Here is a 24,747-nt window from a genome sequence, read left to right as displayed (position 1 = left end):
AGAGAACAAAAAAAATGTAAGGACAATTTTTGGAAAATTGCAATTATCTAGAATTCGATTTTTTTCGAATTCGTATACGTTTTTTTTAGATTTCACATTTATAATATTTATATGCACTCATCTAGTAGATATACTGATATTGAGTATAACCTTATTTCTGACCAACTAAATCGCACTTTCTTCCCTAATAAATAAGACCCATTTTCACTCCTAAGCCAATTCTATATTTAAAGCCAAACAAGTTCTGTTATAGAAGGGCTACCAATTCACGAAGATCAACAATTTTACCAAGTATTCAAAGACCTAACCAACTGCCAAATCGCTATTCTATCTGGGGCTAGTCTTTCATTTTATCCTTGGCGCCGATTCCAAATGTGTTATCTATCCTGATTATCTTCGCGATCCGTTTCCGGATCTTCAGTCTGATCAGTTGCTGGCGGTGGATCCGTATCCGTATCTGGATCGGATTTCTTTATCTCCTCCGGTTCAAGGCTGAGCACCAGTCCCAGATTTCGCGACTCTGGCTCGAATGGATCCCAACAGGGAGCCTTTGGTGGTTCATTGATTATCGAATCACGCATGGCACGCATCCCCATCTCGAGGGCGCAGTCCATGGAGCTCCTGTCCGGCGGTTCGCGGGTCAGAGGCCCATTGAAATGCACATAAATGTCTCCCTGGGCGGCCAGATCCAGTCCGTAGGTGGTCAGATCCTCGCCAAAGACCAGCTGCGTGGCGCCCGGATCCGTGTGCGTAGTCCTCATGGCGGCCAGCAGTCCGATGATCCCAAAACGATCGGCCAGCATTGTGGCTGGAATATTGGTGAATTTCCCATCCCCTGTGCTATGGATACCCGCCGCATTTGTGGTGGTGGAGGAGGTGGATGCCACCTCGGGTCCCTGCAGCACCAATCCGTAAGAGGGCTGACCAAAAACATCAGCAAACGTGGGCACCGACGGCTGGCGATCGTAGAGTTCCGGGAAGAGTTTGTAATCCGATTCGATTTCAGATTCTACGCTCGAAGTGCTGACGATTTCCGGCGGCTCTTCGCTGGGCGGATCCGGTAAGGGCGGTGGACGTTGGGGCTCCACCTTTTGGGCAGTGGGTGCGGTGTCCTGGTTCTTCTTTCTCAGCGCTATCGAGGGATTCACCTTGCAACGTGGACGTCGACGCCGTGGCATTTTTGTCTTTTTATCAAAAAATGTCCTTGTCTTGTGTCTGTGTGTGTCTGCGGGTGTGGTGGGTGGTTTGGGTGGCAGTTGGGTGAGTGTGCGTGGATAATCTCGGACTCAGATAGCTTGATTCAAAAATCCTGATCTCGAAGCCTATTTGAGAAGCGCCTAGCACCGCCTTCCTTTGTGCTACACTACAAAAAATTTGGATACGTTTTGATGAGTAATTCAAATGGAGACTGATTGTGAAAGTTTCGTCTGAGTAGTAAAGATCTTGAATTGAAAAAATACGTTATAAATATATATTTAATTATTAAGTTTACAATTTTTGCTCCATTTCAGCTTCTTTTTTTCTCCATCACCGTTCCCTAACTTTCTGGCTTCAAAAACAAATTGCATGAGAATTCACACTTTGTTAATTAATTAGGTGGTGCGTGCTTTCACCGGAGAACTTTCAACTTTATGCTTGTCATAAATATTTACAACTTCCTCCTGGCCATAAAAATCCTACACAAAGTACCAACTCCAATGAGGAAAAAAGACTGCGTCAACGTGAACGTGAACGAAACAGAAATCATTTTGCTTTACTTCCAACATTTTTAGAAGCATTCTAAATATAATTGGAGAAATGACTCGGGAGAAGATGAAGTGGAAGAAGTGCTTAGGATGGGGTGGAAACTTGTTGTTTGCCGGCCATAAATTGATCAGTTTATTAGATTCTGAGAACCGAAAAATATTTAATTGATTTATGCTCAATGAGTCAAAAGTCAGGCTGAAGTCATAAACTCGCTGCCTGGGAACAAAAGGATATAATGAGTTGAACATAAAGGGGATTAGTAGAAAGCGATCAAAGTTGGGGAATTAGAGCCGAAATTAAGTGGTTGTATCGAGATTATAGCAGATTATAGATAGTATATATAGTCTAAGGAATAATGCACTTTTCTTTATAAATTTTACGTCATGAGATAACTTGTTATCTAACAAAAATAATGGGTGTACAATTTAAATAAATATGTTGCAATGGTCAATTAATAAACCAAAATATTTATTTGGAAAGTGTCAGTCATTGGTCACTAGCAATCTAGAATCTGCCATAAAATCTGTCAAATAACTCAGAATGAATTCTTTTGACAACTGTGCGCATATACGCAATCACTAGCATAAATCAAGTTAAATAGGTTTAAAATTCGGCATTTAACCTGCTTTGCCAAAAGTAAAAGCCATTTATTCATGCATTGGTTTGCTATTCAAACACTAAACAATTCCTTCATTCAGTAGCCACACCTCGGCCATAATTTGAGCTATTTGTGTGGATAGGAAACTGGAACAATCAACTAGACACAAATCCCAACCAAGAACCAGACAATGAGCAAATTTGTATCCAAATTGTTTATCAATGGATCTGGAGCCAGCCACATCGAGAGCAAACTTTCAGATACATTTTATCTGCCATATAAAACATGTACGTATGTATCTGCGAAATACTCGTGTGTGAGGTAAGGCAACAAATTAGAAATAAACAAAATCCGTGGATGCGAAGAATTGCAAAAAGGCACAGAGCGAAGATACACAGATCGAGATACACACTATATAGTACGAGTACGAGTAGGTATTATGCAGATACAGATACGGATAGTTGGCGCTGCATTAACTAGTACTTACATAACTGCGGTAGGACGACATTACGTTGCTTTTGGCAAGAGATCTTCAATCGCAGCTCTGATCAGAATTCGGTCACAATATGTTTATCACCCTTTCAAAAATGGTGTATAATTTATTTTGTTATGGCCTGGGTATGGTAATCCAATCTGGCAAACACTCGCGCGAGATCGAAGCGGAGGAACTCGAACCGCTGACGACAATTACGAAAACGTATCTGCCGGATGCCGACTCTCAATTGCAATAGATGCAAAATAAATTAGATGCACTTACTGAAATCGCGCGCGTGCGACAAATTTCTACGACACTGTCTCTCTGCATTCCCCTTCTTCATTTCATTTTATTTTACTGTATTTACTTTGTATACTCTTTGGTAAACTATTATTTCCCTTGCTTTTATTCGCGCTCGGCGATACTCCGAGATCGGGATCGGCCGTGTGCCACTTTACATAATCCACCGGCACGCACCGGGTAGGTTTGGGATATACTGAGTAGTGGCGGTGCCTATAGGGCATACGAGCAGATATAGCCTATAGCAGCCCGATCTATTTGGGAATGCAGCCGGCGAATGCGACAGAATCGGACGCGAGGCTCGCGCTTTATTTATGCGTTGATATTTTTCTTATTTTTTCCTATTTTTCCCATTTTCCTCATCCAACGCCTGCGTTTTCCGTTTCACGACGACGGACGCATATCACTTTTGCTTTTATTTCAATTTACTTTGGGAGCAGCGCACAACTTAAGCTGTTATTTATAAATTTAGCAACATTCACACACTCGCTGAAAGACTTTGTCGCATGCAAACGCGATTTTTGTTTTCAGTTCTCGATTTTTTCTTGTGTTGGCCCACAGCGAAATCGTTTCGAATCCGGCCGAGAGGAAAATCATGTGCGACTCGGCGCGTTGTCAAAGGAAAACTGTCTGGCCGCTGTGAAAATATTTTTGTGCCGAGATTTTCCCTCGCACCGAATTGCGTGAAAAGCTGAGTGGAGGAAAATCTCCGCCGCTCTCGCTTTGAGTGTGCGTGTATTTTCGGCAAGCGAGAGATTCGATCGGAGATGAAGCTCTCGGAGATTCTGCCGGCTCTCCTCGGTCGGCGATCGCATTTGTAAATTGCAATCGAGAAACAAATAAGAGTTCTTAACATACCCTAAAACAGGGTAGCATTATTAGTTCCAAAATAGCTTAAAGACTGCACTTCAAGCGTTTCGACACATGCATTTAACGGACAGTTCTTTTCGGTTTTCCCTTGAACGGACAAAGAGTTTCCTGACCTGTGGTAGCAAATTGAATTACTTGCCTTATATATTCTAGTCAGAGCATTTGAAACTGAGTCTTATAAGAAACTGAAATACATTTTGCAATTTCTGGCAACAAAGAATACCATAATCATAACAAAGAGCATTAAAGGCTTCGTGTCGTCATTGATTCATCATTTCCCATTCCCGTGTGTATCTGGTCCCCATATATATCTGACAGAAATCGGCCAACCGGCTATATGTGCCAGCTTCTCGATTTCAACTACCGCAATGTGAGGAAATGCGTAAATATTCTTGTAATGCTCACAAAATGCAACTCTAAAATATTTTGCATCTAAATATTTGGGCTGCTTTATTCCGTCGTAGCTATTTCGGTCTATTATAAGTGGAATAATTTAATTTAAATATTTTTGGCATCGGTGACTAATCGATGAGTGGGAGCATAATCGGGGGGCGGGGAGCATGGGGTATCCAGAAAGTGACACAAAAAGTGTGTATGATGCAAACAATAATTGTCAGCTACAGATACAGATGCGGTCTGTCATGTTCTCATGAATGAAAGACAGCGGAAGGCAGGCCAAAGATCACGCGGGTCTACAACCTGAAGAGGTGTCCCCTTGGATTATTTGTGCAAGTAGGAAGCAGTTTAAAATTGTTCTCCACTATACAAATAAAATAGATATCCATATCTAATATACCCTTATCTGTATATATCCACATATCCTAATACCATGGAATGCCCTGACTTATTTACTTACCATCTGCGCCTTGCATTCATTATTCGGTTAATTTGTGTATCAAGCCATGGCCGGGGAAACTATCACAGATATCATGCAGAAGACAACGACACATATCGCATATTTGTTCTGGTTTTAAAAATAAAATTCGTTGTGCCACTTTTGCAGTTGCCACTGCTGCCGGCAGTCACCGGAAACGTGTGGCTAAAAAGATGACGTCTAAATACGAACGAAAACTGGCACTCGTTTCGGCTTTACTAACAACATTTAAGCTAAATATGCGCAAAATGCCAAATAGCATGCTAGTGAAATAGAATGCTTGCGCCATAAATCAGACAAAGATGCTAAATTACAAGAAATGAAAGGGCGTGGAGTGGAAAAGCCAAAGGCATCGGCAATGGGCATCAATGGGCTAATAGCCCATAGCCAGCCAGCGCGGCAAAGTGGCTCGACACTTTGACGAAAGACACGCAGGGGCGGCGTCATAGTCTTAACCCAATCTGACCGACAGATACAAATAGCTTTCAGCGGTGCATTAAAAAATATAAAAGATCCACAACAGGCGTGCATTTCGCATGCTTTCCACAAATATTTTCCCAGTGCGTGCTGCCGCCGGAGACGCCAACGCAACCCAGAAAAAACGCTGAAAACACTGAAAACGTAGAAAACCGAAATCCGAAAACTGAAAAGCTGAATGCAAACAAATCAAGAGGAACGGCGGTGGCGGTGGAAAACTAGAAACGAATTTGGGCAGGCAATAAAAAGAAATACACCGACAGCCATAAAAGTCAGACCCGGCAATCCCCGGGAGCAACGGCGAGGTGCACCACGCAGTCGGTCAATCATGCTGGCCCATGCCAACCCCGTTTCCCAGACGCTCATCTGCACAGAAAGAAAATACCAACAAACAATTGTGCAAATAAGGTCAATACAATTGTATCATTTATGGAAATAATAAATAAAAACTGCTTATATCATTTATAATCGTTACCTTCAGAAGGATTTCCACTGTTGAAGAATCGTATACATCGATCCAAGCTTACATTTAGCATATGCCAAAGGCCTTAAATTATCGAAACTTAATGCCTAAAGACTTTTTCCTCAGTGCTTTCCCGGGGCTCCTTTGCTTGCGATCTCCTCGGCGAGTGCAGCTCCAACTTCATCCGCATCCCAGTGGCCAATCTGTGGGCCTTTCAATCATTTCGTACGATTTTCAAATTTGTAATTTACGAGTGGCCGTTTGGGGGCGTGCCTTAAGCGACATATTGTGCAATAAAACGATGCACACGCTAGTTAATAGAACGAATAGAGTGCGAATAGAGTGCCTGGGGGAGGAACCCCAATTTGGGGGCCCGGGAACGGGGATCTGGAAGAGGGATGGCGCCCCAAGCAGAAGCGATTTGTTTGCGTGCTCATAAAATATAATTTTGTGGTCAGATTTTATTAGAAGAAGATACAATGAACTTTATTATGGAATGGAATTAAGTTTACAGGTAACATGGAACTTTTTGTTTTAAATAAAATATTATTTGTCTAAATGTGTATGCTTTTTTAATTCTATCGATTTAGTAATTGTATTTTCTTAAACACATTGCTCTATTGGAATTTCGATTTAAAAGGCGGTTGTTCGCCCAGAAAGTCCATAAAAATACACACACCATTTTTTTCTGTATAAACAAAGTAGAGAACATCAAACATATTTTTAGTTGCCATGTCACAGCTAAATACAATGAGCCCCAATTTGCAGTTAATAGTTTTTTGGTTCATGTTTTGTTCATTTTTTTTTTATTTACATCTCATTTTCCGCTCGGCTGTAGATGGATGGCTATTGCCACATATTCGTCTCACATTTTCCCCATTTCCAGGCAGCGATCTGCTCCGTTTTGGTGTGCTAATATTTAATTTAAATATTGTATTTTGCCGCCGCCTTTTGCTGTTGTTCTTAACCAACCTCACTGCGTGTTGCAATCTTCAAGCGGATTTGTTTGCTTTTTTCCGACAAATATGTGGGGATGTGTTGTTGTTTGGGCTGCTCTGCGGATTTGATCGCTGTTTCAAGGTTGCATTGCATGGAGCTGTTGTTAGAAGTGTGTGCCTGGGTCTCAAGTATTTCTCTTTGTTTCGTTCACGGGAATATTACGTATACGCAATGCGTATACGCAGGGGCGAACGCAAATGCTGTGGAGGTTTTACTCGTTTACTCTATTTTCACCTAAGGAAATATTTTTGATGGTCCCATCTGTAGCTCCGCCCCTGACAACATCGATCTTAAACGGATGCAGCCTGTTGATTTTCGGGTTATTTTTTATGGCCGTACTTAGAGGCAGTTTATTTCGGAAGCGCTGATAGCTATCTGAAGAGGTATGCTCCATCTGAAGTGGATTCTGATTCGATTTGGCAAGCACTGACAATTTTTGGAAAGATTTGCTTGGATTCATTGCAACACATAAATAAATTTAAAATTCTGGGCTAACAAAACACATTTAAATTATTTACCGCCAAAGACAAAGAGCTTTTTGAAATGCCTTTTCAAAACTATTTAGTCTTAAAAACTTTTGGCAAGCGTTGCCAGCACAAATAATTATTCGATTTCTATATATAAATCCACCACAGAGAAAGGCGAAAAATGCGACGAAAACAAAACGACAAGGTGGAATGCAAAGAACTGCCGTAAATGCGAAAATAAATCGAACGCTCTGCGGTAAATATTATCTTGTAAAATCAGGAAATTACGGAACGTTTACTGAGGTAAAAGCCATTAATGAGTGTTCCATAAGTGATGAAAAATTAAGTTGACTTGTGCAGATCGCCGAGAAGTGGAATAATGGTTCTGTTACTGGTGCACCTGCGGCGCCTCATTTTGCTGCTGACCGTCGTTTACCTGAGCGGAGCGGTATTCCGCCGCCTCCTCACCGAGCGGCATCACGCCCACATTCTGCAGGGCAATGGTTACATGGGATTCGGACGTCTTCGTGGTGGCGCTGGATCCAAGGAGCCGTATCACTTCCAGTGGTGGGCCTACATCTACACCTGTTACGCATACGCCGTGTTGGTCAACTACGTCAACATGCGCCGGCTGACCAACCTCATCGAGTTCTTCTTGAACTAATGTTTCGACGATTCGTTTAGAAGTTAGACTAATTTGCGCACTAATTTGGCGATTATATAGATACAAGTTATTTAAAAGTTAAACAGAAATCGATCTTCCTACACCCATTTATTTTCCCCCATAAGGTTGTTTTGAAACAAACAATTAAACAACCCAATTTTGTTTTATATAAAATAACCCCAATTTATTATTTACTTATTAATATTGGATTTTCTTAAATATAAGTTAATACAAAATGTCTACATTTACCATACAAATTACAAGTGCGACCTCTATACGATGAACACTGGATCAGCTCCGCTTGAAGCGCCATCTATGTGTAAGCTTGTAGCAGGTTTGTGCATTGGCTAAGATATTTCTGAATTACTTTTTCTTTTTCAAAGTAAGTGAGTGTGTTTCTATTTTATGAACAATATATACAAATAAAATTTATTTATTTTTAAAATGAAACAAATTAAATAATGCTTTTCTTATTTTCATAATATACTTTGTATATTGTTATATATTTAATTATATTGCGGAAATATTCAAACCTATAATATGTGTTTCTCCTATCATAATGAATACCGACAGCAAAAGTTGCCGATGACACCGCTGCTAAGAATATGTACATTTAACACAGCAAATATTTAGCGCAAGCCTCACACAAACATTAAATTTTAATTAGAAACGTCAAATGTAATTTTTTCACCGGCTACAATAATTAAATTTCGATTGCATTTAGCATCACGAAACGCAAATATTTTTGATGATTAATCGCTTAGACAAAATCGTAAAAATCTGATACACGAACATAAAATACTCTGACAGGCATAAATATTTTCATTATTCAAAAACTATTAATTTACGTCCCACCTTTTTTACTTTTGATTGTAACTTACAAGTATATATACATATATAATTAGCCTTTTATTTTGCTGACATGGTGCATACAGTGCTGGTGAGACTCTGGCATAGAATAAATCTGTCAACAACCCATTTCATTGGTAAGATCAACATGCAAGGGAAAGAGTAAATGTGTAGATACAAAAATACAGACTTAAGTATTGGTAATAGTAGTTTTATTTTGGCTGTCTATTTATAAATGCTGTATCTAATAATAAACAGATTACGTGCTTCCTGAAATTCTTGTTTATTACTCAGGGAGAAAACTGTGTTCTGTTTGATTATAGAATCCCAATACCTTATAGCGCAGGTATTATTTTTTGAGCACAACTCTTGAGCTAGATCGCCTACGAATATTATAGAATATTTCACGCTTTCGTGCACCCACCAGCCCATATATCTTGCACAGCATATATCCCAGCATCTTTGCCGTATTTTTCATCCGTATGAGTCAGATTGTGTGCCACGTCACAGCCCGATGTCGATGTCGATGCTATGTGGCTAAAAGGCCAACGGATAGTGGGTGCCATCGGGACATGCGAAATCCCAGATTTGTCAACGGCCCATATTCATTGTCATCTGCAATGGGTTTTGACGTTATGAGAGCGGCGTTTGTGAATCATCAGCCAGATGATTGCAAGTTGTCAACGATAAGTGGGAAATTCGCGAAAACTCAAGAACCGGGAAGCAAAGTGGTCGATTTTCCAGGGAACTGCAACGCATTAGAGCCCCTTTGTTGTTTGTTCCGAATGCATTAGGGAGCTATTTATATGTATACCACCCGATGGCTGGCAGTTTTCAGCGCCACCCACCGCGTTGGAGCCTCGGATGGCGCCCACTTGAGCTTATCTGGCAGCCACTCCACTGCACTCCACTGCGATCCACTCTGCTCCACTGCTGGGCAAAAAGAGGAGTATCTTGCGGAAAGTGGCTGCGCGTCAAGTTGGCACACACTCTATAAAGCTGAAGTCGATCTATATATAGCTGCATAGCAGCGGGGCCTGAGATGTGTGTGCCTGTGTGTGCAAGTGTGTATCTGTGATCATAACAATTTTGACCTAATTTTGTATAGCTGGCACACGAAACATGAAAGAATTAGAAGACACCCAACGGCCGCTGAGTGATTTCTGTCTTGAGGTGGAGGTAGTAAACTGGGGAATGGGTATGGGATTGGGGTATGGGGACTAGGGATTGGGGATTGGGGAGCCAGGAGATCCTGTTCCCATCACTGACCTCAGTGCAGCTGTAAAATGATGGGCAATGGGCCGGAAAACTCACACAGACACCTGGCAAGCGGGCATCATCTTCGCAGAGAACCGAAATCGTGATGAGAATGGGATTCTTTTACTAAAGGTGTCGTTCTTGTCTGGCTTTGTGATATTTTTGGCTGACTTATTTATCGGCGAACGGCTTGCTACATATTCGCCAGGTTATTTTTAAATTATTACACATTCCAAAATGTGGCAAACACACAGAATGTTAAATATTATTCTACGGCTGCCTGGCGCACACTTATATATACAGAGATGTGTAGCGGCAACATTGTATATATGCATCCATAAAATAAATAGAGTTATGGCCAGCAAAGAGCAAAGTATCTATCAGATACGAAAGCGAACGGAGCAAAAAACTGCTCTAATATATAAGGATGGTTAGCCCATCTAGAGCTCTGGATGTGTGCGTCAGTTGGCCTCAGGTGAAATGTGTGTGGAAAATGAACACGATTATGAGCAAGCCGAGAAAAAAGGCACAAATAACATGAAATTCGGTTGCTAAAAATAAGCGAAAAATCATTTTTAAGTATAGTTGGGCAAATGTGTGTCTGTGTGTGGAGCACAGGTGGAGGAGATCACTCGAAGACCAACGAGAATTTTCACTCAAAAAGCTTTGGTTCCTTTGGAAAACTGAGCCAAAAACCGCAGCACGAAGCGTGTTCGCCGTGTAACGAAAATTATTTACACAATATGTATTTACTATGGGGCACATGGAGAGACCTGACGGGTTGCCAAAAAGCCAAGATATAATACTGCGACAGCCATCTACGTGACCATTGAACAACAATTGTTAGATGACATCGCATTGTCTGTGGCTGAGCAGACTGCTGTCCGCACGGCCAAGGATTCACTCAAAATTGTATATTTTTGTTTATTTCGCACACTTTTTTTCACTCTCTACGTCTATTTATTTATGCTGGCGAATAACACGTTTCGATGCCAAAAGTCAAGTATTTTTAGAAAACACTGCTGTAATCCTAATTGGCTGTTAGCGAATAATTTAGAAGGCATATCATAGAAATTTTGACACTTTTATGATTTTTCTGCTTGCTCAAAAATGTTGTAACACCCCTGAAATATGCATAGCATATATATTTGGGCCTATAATTGGCTGGCCATTCTGTACTCTAGCCTCTTTTCTTGCTAATATAATATAAGTAAAATCAATTTAAAATCCAATGACTCAAATAATGGTATATGCAAATAAAATGATTCAAATTCAAATCATTCTACTGGAATGGAATTCTATTCTATGGAAATACACCCAGTTCTTCTCAATCTATATAATGTAGGGACTACGTGCTGGAATACTGGTTTAGCGGTACCTTTTAAATAATATCCGAGGCCCCTGAACCAACCAAATGAGCCAATAAATATAAATTATGAACTTTATGATCTGCAGAAGCTGCCAAATATTTCAACATGACTTATATGTACGTTCGAGAATTGGAAAAAATTTATGTGTAGATACATGCTGGCCAGACGCTAGATACACAAAATGAAACGCACAAATGACACAGGCTAATTACAGGTAAGCAATAGAAAAGAAAAGAATCGAAAAGAAAAGAAAAGCAGGCGTACTTCGTGTTTTTGAGTTTATTTTCGTAGGGGGCAAGCTCTCAGGCAAACTAGCGTGAAAATGTGAAAATGCGTTCACACAAGCTGCGGCCAAAGTGAAATGAAAAATCAAAGAATTTTCCACACAACTGAGCAATTAACACAACAACACGGCCGCGTGAAAAGTCACTCGAAAGTTTCACTCACATAGAAGAACTTGTAGATATATCTAGCGGTAAATCCCACTCGGTTCCGTTCGGAGGAGAGCCGATGGCGCACGAAGTTAGCCGAAGGCGGCCGAAGAGGGCCGAAGGGAGCCGAGTAAATCGTTGAAATAGACGAATTCAGCTGGCAGGCCACACCAATTCAACGAAATACTCTTTATTCGAACGACAACGGGATCTCTTGTTCAGTAGATCACCAGCCTTACTCCGACGTTTATTACGAATTTTCTCGGTGACTCGGTGACAACTACAAAACTGCGTGCGGTGCTGTAGAGATTTTCGCTTGAGAGGAAACACAAATCATAATACTAGAAACGCGAACCGATCGCAACATTAATTTAGAGAAACAGAATCGAAAATCTGACCTAGCAAACATGTCGTCATCGCAGGCTGTCCGCTCCTCGAAATACTCCTACCGGGCCACGTCCACCGGACCCGGTGCCGCCGATGTGAACATCGAGTACATCCAGGACCTGAGCTCGCTCTCCCGCTTGGAGGTAAGGATCGTCCCGTCCCGTCTCGTCTCGGAATCGAAATCCAAATCGAAATTGGATGCGGACCGGTATCTGTAGCGGTTGAAAAATCGGCATCGGATTAGAGCCCGAAATCCCAAAATCCCCAAAGACGTTGGAATTTCGACCAGGGAATAGGAATACGAAATGCGTGTGCGCCAAATTTCTTCAAAATCTACGAGAATTTCTCTCTCTTGTTTCGGTGTCTGTGTAGAGACTGAAAAAGAATCAGAATATAATCAAGAAAAAATAAGAAAAACAAACTAAGAAACCCGAAAAATTCATCTACACTCTATATCAAATGCACATATATACCGCAGATATATATTCGTGTGTTAAGTTCTCGGCGCGTTCTTGTGTGTGGAAATATAGAAAATTCGGTGAAGCAAAATTCTAGATGTCTATATGTATCTAAACGTGTCTGTATATACATATGCATTGCTAAAAAATTATGTAATGGCCACCTCTGGGCAGTACATATACTCGTACATGCGAAAACATCGAAGAAAAATCTGTGAAGAAATCAATGCTGTGCTGTAAAGTGCTTTTTAATGAAAGTTTCAATCAAATCATATGAAATAGAAATAATGAGCCCATAAAAGATCTCACTCAATAAATGTATCCACCATTTTCTTGCAGGACAAGATCCGTTTGCTCCAAGATGATCTTGAAGTTGAACGTGAGTTGCGTCAAAGGGTGAGTAATCCCAGATGGAAATATTAATAATTTTAATTATTTTTAAATACACTTTTGTTGTAGTATTTTTAAGGCATTAGTATAGATTTATGTGGAATATTTAATATAAAGAGTTTGAAGCTTGTTTTTCCAAGGGTTATTGGGCTTTTTTAGTAAATAAGATTTGCTGATGAAATCAGCTTGAGAGATATGACATATCTAAAGGAAGTTAGAAAAGATCAGTTCAAATTCCACGAAACCCAATGGAAATGAAAGCGCCAGGGAAAAGCATTTTTTACTTTTTCGCCTCGCAAATGTCACCCTAAAAACAGCATAAATATGTGGAAAGCCAAAATAAAATCAAAATAGAGAAAAGTAGCAGAAGCGATAGAACCAATAGAAAAGTCAGCAAACAAATGCAAATCTAAGAATAAACTACCCTTCGTAGAGTTGCGAAAGTGTGAAAGTAAATGATAATGATGTGCATTGAACTTCAATCGCTTTCGTTTTTGGCTTTTCCTTTCTTGCGGAGCGATGCATTGATAAATGATTTTTCCCCTGACTTTGCAAAGACAGCGGCCGCCGCAAAGACAGAAAAGTCAGGAATAGCCAGAGAAAAGTGGGAAAATTCGCAGGCCGAAAGTGCACTTCATTCAGCGCGATCCTCTTGGGCATTACAAATTTAGAAAATGCGAAGAGCTCTTGCCGGAATGGAATGGGCTGGCCAGGAATGTTCTTAAAATTTGTTAAAAAATCAAATTTAATTACTTTGTGCCTTATGGATTAGCACGCACTCGCACACAGATACACCGCCCCCAACACACTCGCAAACAATATATGGAACAAAATGGCTAAAATTAGCGCACGACATTCAATACAGAGAAGCGAATGATTAACTTGAAAACAACCAAAATATGAGCAGAGAAGAAAAGAAAATAAAGTAGCCAAAAAGCCATCATCATCACCATCTTCATGATCAGCAGCGGCAGAGAGGAAAATTCGCTCACTCGCTCACTGCGGGAAAATCTTCCAATTTTGTCTGTGGGCGTGTGTCTGTGGGAAAATTAAATAATTTTCATGCACATTAAAAGTCTTCACACCGCCTGGCATTTTTCCTACATATCCAAACATGCATATATAGGCGGCAAGAACATGTATCTACAAGATACATATGGCGCAAATGGATTTACGGCCCGTACTTACGTGGCCTTTGTGGCAATCGGCAACTTTTTGTTATGCCAAATGAACGGACAAACACATGTTCGCCTAGGTATTATCATAAACATAGATGTAGCAACATATTCAGGGAATGATCCTAAAAAGATTTATCAGGCCAACGCGCTTTTAATTTAAGCCTTGTGCATTTTAGTTGGCTGATTTTTTATGATTGCTTTGGACAGCTCCAAATACTAGAAATCTCACTGGCCGCATCTAGCACATAGCTTTCATAAAATAGCATTTAATTGCAATTCGCAAAATTGACCAAACGAGGTCGTCGACAAAGGCGAAAAGCAAATGTTTAGATTCCGAGGGAGCCAACAAAAAATGTTTCTGTTCAAGCGAAAAATGTTCGAATGCCTTTTTGGAAATGCAATCTAGAAGAGCGGTGTGCGACCGCCCACAAAAGATATATACGCATATATAGACGCCTATATCGTGGATGCAATCGGACTGTGGCTACACACCTCTGCGTGGAAGATTTCTTGGCAAGATGCCATTGTTATTTTAGGTGTTGCATGTGCATAATTATTTTTGACTGATTAATGTGATTTATAATTTTTATTATGGCCCGTTTGAGTGGCCACAGAGCATGGCTAGCGCAGGGTATTTATAGATATTTTGGATTATACCGAGCCCGCAATGGAATCTCTCCTAATCTCTGCTTATATTCTTCCAATTTCAGATCGAGCGCGAGAAAGCCGATCTCAGCGTTCAGGTCATTCAGATGTCCGAGCGTCTCGAGGAGGCCGAGGGTGGTGCTGAACATCAAGTGAGTACCATGTGCTATACCGATAATATATATCCAACCAACTGATATATCCAATTCCAATCCCAGTTTGAAGCCAACCGCAAGCGCGACGCTGAGCTGCTGAAGCTGCGCAAGATGCTTGAGGATGTTCATCTTGAGTCGGAGGAGACCACTTTGCTTTTGAAGAAAAAGCACAACGAAATTATCACGGATTTCCAGGAACAGGTTGAAATCCTAACGAAAAACAAGGCCAGGTAGGCATTCTAACAGACTCTGGCCATCGCCATCGACGTACCCATTTCCATTTCCATTGACCCAGAAACCATAGCATATCCAAAACATAAACATCTCCATCCCGAGCTGTCATGCATCCGCAGAACATATTTATTTGCCCCCAATGATGATGATCAAGTGGCGTCAGCTGGCGCTCGCGGACATTTCAATGTCTCAAGATCTCGTGCAGTAACTAAACAATACAATGCCTAACCTTGCGCTGCCCCGCTGACCCAAAAGAAAACAAAATAACAAAAACAGAGAAAATCGAAGCAGATTATAAACCATTCATCAAAATGCCATGACATGCGAAATGCAAAGCACAAAAATTAAGAAAACATAAACCTGCATGGCTTGCAAGTTCTATTGGCGCAAATTGCGGCCAAAAAGCCAAACGTATGGGAAAAAATTCGAGAAACTTTCGGTTGCTGGCCGCCTCTCATATTTCCAAATCGATGCGAGCGATTTCCAAAAATAAATTCCCAGGAATTTCGAAATCGCAGCAATTCAAGGCTATCCAAGGAAAACTAGTCTCTCAGATTAATCAACTTCCGAATAAATCGAAATCAACTTTGATCCCAAGCCTTAGTTCCCTTAAATCAAGTTCAAAGTTGAGTTTCTTTGCGATCTTAAAGATTTCCACCTTTAAAATAGGTGCGCCCGAGTTTGCGCACTTCCGTTTCACGACAAGGACGGAAGGTCGGAAGATCAAGCAGCCGTCCCACTCTATCGAAAAGCTTGGCAAAGCTTTCGCACGGCGAAACTTTCTTCCATATGTTATGCCCACCATCACCACCCATACCATATTTTCTTTCTGAGCGGAAATGTATTTATAGAAATTTTGAAATTTTCATCCACATTCTTGAGCAGAGAGGCTCTTTGTTGCTGTTGCCATTCCGCTCCCACCGCCTCCCTGCATCGCTACCTCTCGCTTCCTCTCACTGCCTCTCGCTCGCACCAATGCTCCAACCCAAATATGTCTTTGATTGAATCATATAGAAAATGTGTTTATTGTTTTTGTTGCTGTCCCGCTCCGACCCAACGCGTTTTATGGAAATCCGATACGTTTTCTGGCTGGCTCCTCGACTTGTGGGTGGGAAAGGTCGGTTGCACCGACTCTGGCCCCCTGACAGGTGGAAAAGTTGCCAAATGCCATGGGTTGCACACGGAAAATTCGATCGATGCTCAAGGCGATGTGTAATGAGATTACTTTGATCAATCTTTAATATGATTATAATGACTATCAAAAAGAACTATAAGCCTAAGGTATTTGGTTCATATACCAGATAAATTCTCAAATTGACCGAAAGTATCGATTTAATTGAAATTGCAAATCGATTTTTGCCAAGCATACGCTGATCATATTAATTCTTATTACATATCCCAACGTTCCGTCCCAGCTTATGCACATTTATTTTACCAATCAATTATCATAGCTTGCTTCCAGGCAGACCCAACATGATCTTAACCCTTGGCCTGCTGAGCCTTCGACCACAGATCGATAATCCTTCGCTGAACTTTCGATCGGTGGCCGAAGGCTCGCAGATCCACCCAAGCTTGCTAGCGATTCACAGCTCGGCCGATCTCACAAACCATGCCTAAGTATCGGGAATGTGATCATAGACCCCAAAAAGCTAAACTGGAGAAACCTCTTCTCCCTATTTTTAACCGAATGCTTGCAGAGCCGAGAAGGACAAGGCCAAATTCCAGACCGAAGTCTACGAGCTGCTCTCCCAGATCGAGTCCTACAACAAGGAGAAGATCGTGTCGGAGAAGCACATCTCCAAGCTGGAGGTCTCGATCACCGAGCTGAACGTGAAGATCGAGGAGCTTAACCGCACCGTGATCGACATTAGCTCCCACCGATCCCGCCTCTCGCAGGAGAACATTGAGCTGACCAAGGACGTCCAAGATCTGAAGGTCCAGCTGGACACGGTCTCGTTCTCCAAGAGCCAGGTCATCTCCCAGCTGGAGGACGCCCGCCGTCGCTTGGAGGACGAGGACCGTCGTCGCTCGCTGCTCGAATCCTCTCTGCATCAGGTTGAGATCGAATTGGACTCGGTTCGCAATCAACTCGAGGAGGAGTCCGAGGCCCGCATCGACTTGGAACGTCAGTTGGTCAAGGCCAATGCCGATGCCACCTCCTGGCAGAACAAGTGGAACTCCGAGGTGGCTGCCCGCGCCGAGGAGGTCGAGGAGATCCGTCGCAAGTACCAGGTGCGCATCACCGAGCTGGAGGAGCACATCGAGTCCCTCATCGTCAAGGTCAACAACCTGGAGAAGATGAAGACGCGCCTGGCCAGCGAGGTGGAGGTGCTCATCATCGATCTGGAGAAGTCCAACAACAGCTGCCGCGAGCTGACCAAGTCGGTCAACACCCTTGAGAAGCACAACGTCGAGCTGAAGAGCCGCCTGGACGAGACCATCATCCTGTACGAGACCAGCCAGCGCGACCTGAAGAACAAGCACGCCGACCTCGTCCGCACCGTGCACGAACTGGACAAGGTCAAGGACTCCAACAACCAGCTGACCCGCGAGAACAAGAAACTGGGAGGTGCGTTTACCATTTCTATGCTGTAAAAAGACTTTTATACTTACTTTCTCAAACCACCAGATGATCTTCATGAAGCCAAGGGCGCCATCAACGAACTGAACCGTCGCCTGCACGAATTGGAGCTGGAGCTGCGTCGTCTGGAGAACGAGCGCGATGAGCTGACCGCTGCCTACAAGGAAGCCGAGGCTGTAAGTATTCGCAATAATTAATAATAATAATTAATATTAATTTATAATTTGTGTAATATCATTTTGTAGGGCCGCAAGGCTGAGGAGCAGCGTGGACAGCGCCTGGCCGCCGACTTCAACCAGTACCGCCACGACGCCGAGCGTCGTCTGGCCGAGAAGGATGAGGAGATCGAGGCCATTCGGTAAGTCACTGATCAGGGATGGGGAACAACTTGAATTGGACCCCCCTTTTGGAAGTAGCCCCACGCCACTGAGTGCCACGCGAGTGACAGCGAGAACAGACGAAGGTTTTCGCTTCCCCTGCCAAAGCGGAAGTCGCGAAAAAAACACAAACACCCCTCAAGGCCCCAAGGGGGAGACTATTCGATTGATTCGCTTTCCAATCGCTTTCCACTGCCAACACAATTGATAGTGAACTGACCCATTTAGCAATTAGCAATCAGTTCGAGTTCTTTAGTCGCACAAAAAGCAACGGCATTAGTTTTCTATTTCGGCAGCCAGGCAAAAGATCCTGATCCCCCGGAAGGTTCACAGGCTCAGCTCAAGAAGTGGGTTTGATCCATCTGGTTTTCCAAACCACACCGATTTTCTAAAAATCCGTATCCAATTTCCCGCAGAAAATTGCGCAGTTGCTGTGATTACACAATCAAAGTGGGTTCATTGTTGAAAATCGAAAGATCCCATTGAGAAGACTTTCGAGTTGCAGAGTGGCTCTCCAGCAAGTGGTAGGTTTTTGGAACTCTTATCATTCGCGTTGGTGGTCAGTGAAGCTCTGTGATCTTATATCTTTAGCAGAGATCTGTACTATCTTACTTATGAAAAGATACGTTAAGTGTGCATAATGCTTAATTTTATAAGCTAATTTTACACACGTTTCCGGTGATTGAAAGCTAATGTCTCTCAACTTGTACAAATTCAAATATTTTGGCTCGAAATGTTCAAATAACCTAACAAAGCTAGATAAAAGAATCTACCCAAGAAGAACACTTATAGTATGCATTTTTGAACATTTTAAATGACGCTTTACAATATTTAATTCGTGATAACATTCCCTAGTACTTTTGAGTCCTCCATGGCTATTGCATAAAATGCCTTGCTATTATGACATTGTCTATGAGCACTTTGCCAAAATGAATCAATCATAGCCGCACATTGACTGCCAACAAATGATGATGATAATGATAGCGATGATGATGTTATTGTCGTCATTATTATGCTCATACCTAGCCCGATGCCAACAGCTGAAAGAAACGAAATGCAATCTTTTTATAGATTTCGACAAATTTGAAAATTTATTTGCAAAGCAGCAGCAACTGCCACTGCCGCTGCCAACCGAGGAGAACCCAAGAGACCCGAAGCTACAGAGGCGACAAGGCGACACACAGAGGCGGCGACAATTGTAGCTTTAATTAGAGTACTCTTAAGAACACCCATTAGTCCACTAGACCATCGCAACCCCCTTAAAAAAATCCCCACCCCTTGAGAATCCCCTTCCTAAACCATGGCCCTAGCCTTAAAGCAAAGACCCTCCCGCTTCCGTCCGACGACGACGACCTATGAGGATAACTATGGCTACACGATGAACTTCTACCAGCCCATGCTGGACTATCTGGACGCCAAGGCCAAGGGGCTGGAGGTCAAGAAGCCCCACCTGCCGTGGGTCAGCGAGAGGGGGCTGAAGCAGTACCGCCCCTCGAATGCGGTGCGACAATACAACGCCGACGAGATCGTCCGACTGTCGCGCACCTGCGCCGCTCGGGCCGACGAGATATTGCTTAGCTTTCGGGCCCAGAAACGCTCGCCGTTCAGTGTACAAAAGTTGGTCGACGCATCGCGAGTGACCAAGCACCTTGAACCGGACACAGTTGTCGAAAGATCGCGCCAGCGCCGCCGCCGCCGCCAGGAGGAGCTCGAGGATCTGATCAAACGCGACACCCTAAAGATATTGCAGCGCATCCGTAAGATTGAATTGGATAACGAACTCGACCAAATGTCCGACGATTTCAAGCGCTCGATTCGCGGCAAGTCCGCCAGTGCCATTGCCCAGGCGCTGCTCTCCGAGTCGGAGAAGAACATCAAGACGGCCAAGAAGGAGGAGGAGGACTTCATCTCCCAGTCCCTAGTGCGCTCGAGTCGGGCAGTTTCGCGTGCCCGTTCGCGTTCCTCCTCCCCCCTCGATGGCCAGTACCGCGCCCATGCGCTCCACATCGAGCTCATGGACGACCGGCTGGTGGACAAGCTGGACCATCGCGTCTCCTCGTCGCTCCACAATGTGAAGCGCCAACTGTCGACGCTAAATCAGCGCACTGTGGAGTTCTACGCGGACAGCAGGTGCGGTATACAGGATAAGTGCTGGATCTGTCGCAAGGTCCTGCGCACCCATCCCAAGCTCAAGGACTATAGCTACGTGTATTGGAAGCACTAGGTCCAGGTCCAGCTCCCCAATGTCCCCGATCCCAATCCCCATCCCCATCCCAATTCCAGTCCCTGCTTTCGCTCATATCTTCATCCGATATCTTAGATTTCAAGCACTTGGTACTTCATCTTTTCTGACGATCCCGAATGTATCTAAAAGGATATATTTTCGAAGAGGGGGAAAACCTTTTAAAAATCAAATATATGATTTTTAGAAGCCTCCATTTCTTTCTTTACAAATACGAATAGACATGAAGTGGTTCAATATATTTATCTCGAGATATTAAAAGATCCATATTCAGAAAGCCACAAAAATGTGTTAATATCAAGTGGATCGATCCGTGTTCCTCCGCGTACTTCCCATCCGGGCAATTTGAATAAATGCGAACATTTTTGAATTGCAGCTCAATTTTTTGTCTGAGCATCCTAGAATCCCCTCCCCCGCCGACCAGTCAACTTGCCATCTCTATTTGTCTGTTGTGTCGTTCCTCGTCTGGCAGAAAATGTATTTTTGTTTCAAGAGTCTTTGCGATTCGCGATCTTGTTTTCTTCCACTATGTTGGCCACCTCTCCCATTGTGTCTGTTGTGCAGTCATCTGAAAATTATTTATACAGAATTATGCGCAGCATATTTGTCCACAGCTAATTGCAGAAGATCGCCAGCAATTTGGTCATTAATTACAAATATTTTGGGTTTTTCCTGTCTTTCTTGTGTTGGGCATCTAATCAAGCCTTTGAGTGGGAAAAATCTTTATATTATAATCTTCCATCTAATTGGGTGGATAATCAACGCTCGTATCTTTAGATTATTTAAACTTATTAGAATCCCTAAATGCCAAGTTAATCCAAATCCAAATCTATTCATCACTTTCCCCTGAAACGAAGACTTTTGAACCCGGTGCTATCATATTTCGCACCCGCACCTCGGAAATTTCGAGGCTGTCAGTTTGATTTGCGCGTAGATGGTCCGACCAACTTTTTCTTTGGGTTTGTCCTTCAAATCGAGATTTATTTTATTTTCAACTGAAAAGAAAACTGATGCGCATGACAGCAAAAACAATCACAAGAAGAGGCGGCGCACAAAAAAAAGCAGAACAACATTTAGACATAGCAAATATTTTTGCGTAAACATTGAAAACAATGGTGGGGAAAAATTAAAATCTAAATGGGAATGCTTAAGCTTTCTACCTAAGACACTAGAAAGCCAAATACCTTGGCAAAACGACAGCAATGGGCACACACACATGATTTTCAGATTAAGTAACCAACACAGGGGCGGCTATAAGAAAACTTAGTATTCAACTAAACCAGAATAATCGGCGGAATTAGGAAATACGGACTGATGGGGGAGGCCAACGCTAATATGATTATATAACCAGGGAAGTGGACACGATTCTGCCAGTTGGGCATTATAAAGTTACTCCTCCAAAACTCAAATATTGTTAGAAATAGTTGTTGTACCAACTATGGTTTCAATGGTAATATGTTCCATTACCACATTATAAAATGACTTATTGCCACTGAAATAGAATTCAGCAGTCATAGTTCACTTATCACTAATTGCAACAGGTACACCTCCTTAAATGAAATTAGAAAGTGAATCAGGTAGGGTATCAGAAGCGCAAACACTACTCAAATTTAGTTGGCATCGGTGCACCCTCGCCCAAGAATAGACGCATGATGCACTTACCCCAGAAACAAAAAAAAATTGAATTTAGGGGGAGAAGGAACTAACATAGTCGGCAAATAGTTTGGCATGTTAGCCGCAGCTATTTGTGACAAGTTCGATGTCTTTATCATGCGTAAAAATACACCGAAATTCGCGAATGCAGCAGCCAGCGAAACAATGCAACATTTTTGACAATGCCAGAGCACCTGAGTTGAGTTGGCTTGAGTGGTTGAGTGCTCAATTGCTGAGTAGTGCGAAAAATGTGAAATTGTGGGTCAGGCATTGGGGCCAAAAATAGAGCCAGCAATGCGAATCGACGGAGGGTCATTGTGTGGCAAACTGGGGCTACTTCTTGGTATCAATTCAATCGATTGACGGGCGATAAATGTGTCAAAGTTCTAATGAATGCATCCAATTTGTAGCAAGCAGACCTCGATCGAGATCGAGCAGCTCAATGCCCGCGTCATCGAGGCGGAGACCCGGCTGAAGACCGAGGTGACCCGCATCAAGAAGAAGCTGCAGATCCAGATCACCGAGCTGGAGATGTCCCTGGACGTGGCCAACAAGACCAACATCGATCTGCAGAAGGTGATCAAGAAGCAGTCGCTGCAGCTGACCGAACTGCAGGCCCACTACGAGGATGTCCAGCGCCAGCTGCAGGCCACCTTGGACCAGTACGCCGTTGCCCAGCGCCGTCTGGCCGGTCTCAATGGCGAGCTGGAGGAGGTGCGCTCCCACCTGGACAGCGCCAACCGTGCCAAGCGCACCGTGGAGCTGCAGTACGAGGAGGCTGCCTCCCGCATCAACGAGCTGACCACCGCCAATGTCAGCCTCGTCTCCATCAAGTCCAAGCTGGAGCAGGAGCTCACCGTGATCGCCTCCGACTACGAGGAGGTGTCCAAGGAGCTGCGCATCAGCGACGAGCGCTACCAGAAGGTCACGGTGGAGCTCAAGCACGTCGTCGAGCAGGTGCATGAGGAGCAGGAGCGCATCGTTAAGCTGGAGACCATCAAGAAGTCCTTGGAAGTCGAAGTCAAGGTGGGTGTCTGGGTTTTCGGGTATCACTAACATTGCACTGGGTTACATTTGCTTCTATTCTATTACCTATCTGGCACTATATGACTCTATCATGTTTGTAATCCCCCCCAGAACTTGTCCATCCGCTTGGAGGAGGTCGAGCTGAACGCCGTCGCCGGCAGCAAGCGCATCATCAGCAAGCTGGAAGCCCGCATCCGCGATCTGGAGCTGGAGCTGGAGGAGGAGAAGCGCCGCCACGCCGAGACCATCAAGATTCTGCGCAAGAAGGAGCGCACCGTCAAGGAGGTGCTGGTGCAGTGCGAGGAGGACCAGAAGAACCTCATCCTGCTGCAGGACGCGCTGGACAAGTCCACTGCCAAGATCAACATCTACCGCCGCCAGCTGTCCGAGCAGGAGGGTGTTTCCCAGCAGACCACCACCCGGGTGCGTCGCTTCCAGCGCGAGCTGGAGGCTGCCGAGGATCGCGCCGACACCGCCGAGTCCAGCCTGAACATCATCCGCGCCAAGCACCGCACGTTCGTGACCACCTCGACGGTGCCCGGATCCCAGGTGTACATCCAGGAGACCACAAGGACGATCACCGAATAGAGCCCCATGCTCCGCACCGAGATCATTTCATTATCAAACGCCAACCGAACCGAACCGAACACAACACAACCCATCCGAAACCCAGGAAGAAGACCATCTGGCGGAGGGCAGAGTTCAGAGTTCAGAGTGCACGACGAGAACGAGATTTGCGTGAGAAAGTTTTTATAATTTAAATTTTTTGTCAACCCCCCAACGCCGCGGCAGCGACCAAGAACCCAGTGGACTTCGGCGGGGGCTCGTATAGGCTACACACTATAAATACATAACACTACACATCCTATCTATATAATAATAATACTATTTTGAAGTTCATGTAATTTAATTAAAATAATGAACCTGAAAACCTAAAAACAAAATAAAAACAAACCAACGAAAACTTGGCAGAGTTTTGCTAGCGATAGAGATAAATACATATACCACATACGATATATGATACTTGTACGTAGAGAGATGAGAAATGAGAAATGAGAGATCCACAGAGTTGGCTGAACAATAACGTTTGATGGAAATGGAGCCCATTTGAACGAAAAGCACTAAAACTTAATAACTTGAACTGGAAATGGAAATGATAATCGTCACCAAAATCCCACTAAGCACGCCACCATCGCAGCATCGAGTTAACCGAGTTACAACAACCGCTTCTACTATTTGTTTTTAGTTCACTTTATGTTTAGTAGGTAAATATCTGTGTGCTCGTAACGAATTTGAATTTTACATTAAATCAGCATCAACAAAACTGAGCAATTTTCACATTTTTTACTTTGTATCTTGCAATAAAAACGAAATTCTATTCATAATAATAACAATAAGAAATTGTCAGTGAAATTCGGTTTTACTTCACGGGGGTCTTTACTTCATTTCTACATGTTGTAGCTGCGAGCCTCAGTGTTCAAGTTTTGCAGTTTTTCTTAGCCAGCTTGAGTACTAAGCAGAACGTAAGAATGGTTTTATAAAATGCTCACTTTTCTTATGAACTCCGTTACGAGTTCCAAA

The 24,747-nt window shown here is 43.2% G+C and overlaps 4 protein-coding genes across 8 annotated transcripts in view; 2 read left to right on the top strand and 2 right to left on the bottom strand.

The window, feature by feature from the left end:
* LOC122618304 (FH1/FH2 domain-containing protein 3) overlaps window positions 1-2,945 on the bottom strand; it is a 39,759-nt gene extending 36,814 nt beyond the window's left edge. Inside the window, exon 1 of one of the 4 annotated variants that reach the window (XR_006326016.1) lies at window positions 2,832-2,936. Coding sequence is in view for 3 of the 4 variants with exons in the window: in XM_043794658.1 (XP_043650593.1) it covers window positions 2,832-2,852 (21 nt within the window). In the remaining variant the exon portion in view is untranslated. Of the gene's footprint in view, window positions 1-2,831 lie in introns of all 4 variants that reach the window. The other 3 variants (XM_043794658.1, XM_043794657.1, XM_043794656.1) reach the window with 3 other exon arrangements.
* On the bottom strand, window positions 202-1,412 carry LOC122618307 (CCR4-NOT transcription complex subunit 2). The gene has a single exon (XM_043794662.1). The coding sequence runs from the start codon at window positions 1,176-1,178 to the stop codon at window positions 378-380; it is 801 nt and encodes a 266-aa protein (XP_043650597.1). The 5' UTR covers window positions 1,179-1,412; the 3' UTR covers window positions 202-377.
* A 4,498-nt stretch (window positions 2,946-7,443) lies between the features above and the next one.
* On the top strand, window positions 7,444-8,319 carry LOC122617729. The gene is made up of 2 exons (XM_043793699.1): window positions 7,444-7,572; window positions 7,630-8,319. Exon 2 carries the CDS (start codon window positions 7,649-7,651, stop codon window positions 7,931-7,933), a length of 285 nt encoding a protein of 94 aa, XP_043649634.1. The 5' UTR covers window positions 7,444-7,572; window positions 7,630-7,648; the 3' UTR covers window positions 7,934-8,319.
* A 3,692-nt stretch (window positions 8,320-12,011) lies between these two features.
* On the top strand, window positions 12,012-24,498 carry LOC122617532 (paramyosin, long form). Of its 2 annotated transcripts, XM_043793426.1 has the most exons (9): window positions 12,012-12,370; window positions 13,025-13,081; window positions 14,964-15,050; window positions 15,117-15,283; window positions 16,985-17,856; window positions 17,917-18,044; window positions 18,114-18,226; window positions 22,551-23,166; window positions 23,278-24,498. In XM_043793426.1, the coding sequence occupies exons 1-9, from the start codon at window positions 12,248-12,250 to the stop codon at window positions 23,752-23,754; spliced, it is 2,640 nt and encodes an 879-aa protein (XP_043649361.1). In that variant the 5' UTR covers window positions 12,012-12,247; the 3' UTR covers window positions 23,755-24,498. The 2 variants fall into 2 exon arrangements, with proteins under 2 accessions (XP_043649361.1, XP_043649362.1); XM_043793427.1 differs by lacking the exons at window positions 12,012-12,370; window positions 13,025-13,081; window positions 14,964-15,050; ... (2 more) ...; window positions 17,917-18,044; window positions 18,114-18,226 and adding exons at window positions 18,461-18,592; window positions 18,662-18,769; window positions 19,317-20,375.
* The last annotated feature ends 249 nt before the right edge of the window (window positions 24,499-24,747 follow it).

The sequence above is a fragment of the Drosophila teissieri genome, chromosome 3L (assembly GCF_016746235.2).
Source record: "Drosophila teissieri strain GT53w chromosome 3L, Prin_Dtei_1.1, whole genome shotgun sequence".
NCBI classification, from domain to species: domain Eukaryota; kingdom Metazoa; phylum Arthropoda; class Insecta; order Diptera; family Drosophilidae; genus Drosophila; species Drosophila teissieri.
Note: the sequence above shows the minus strand (reverse complement) of the source record. Positions and strands in the feature narration are given on the sequence as shown.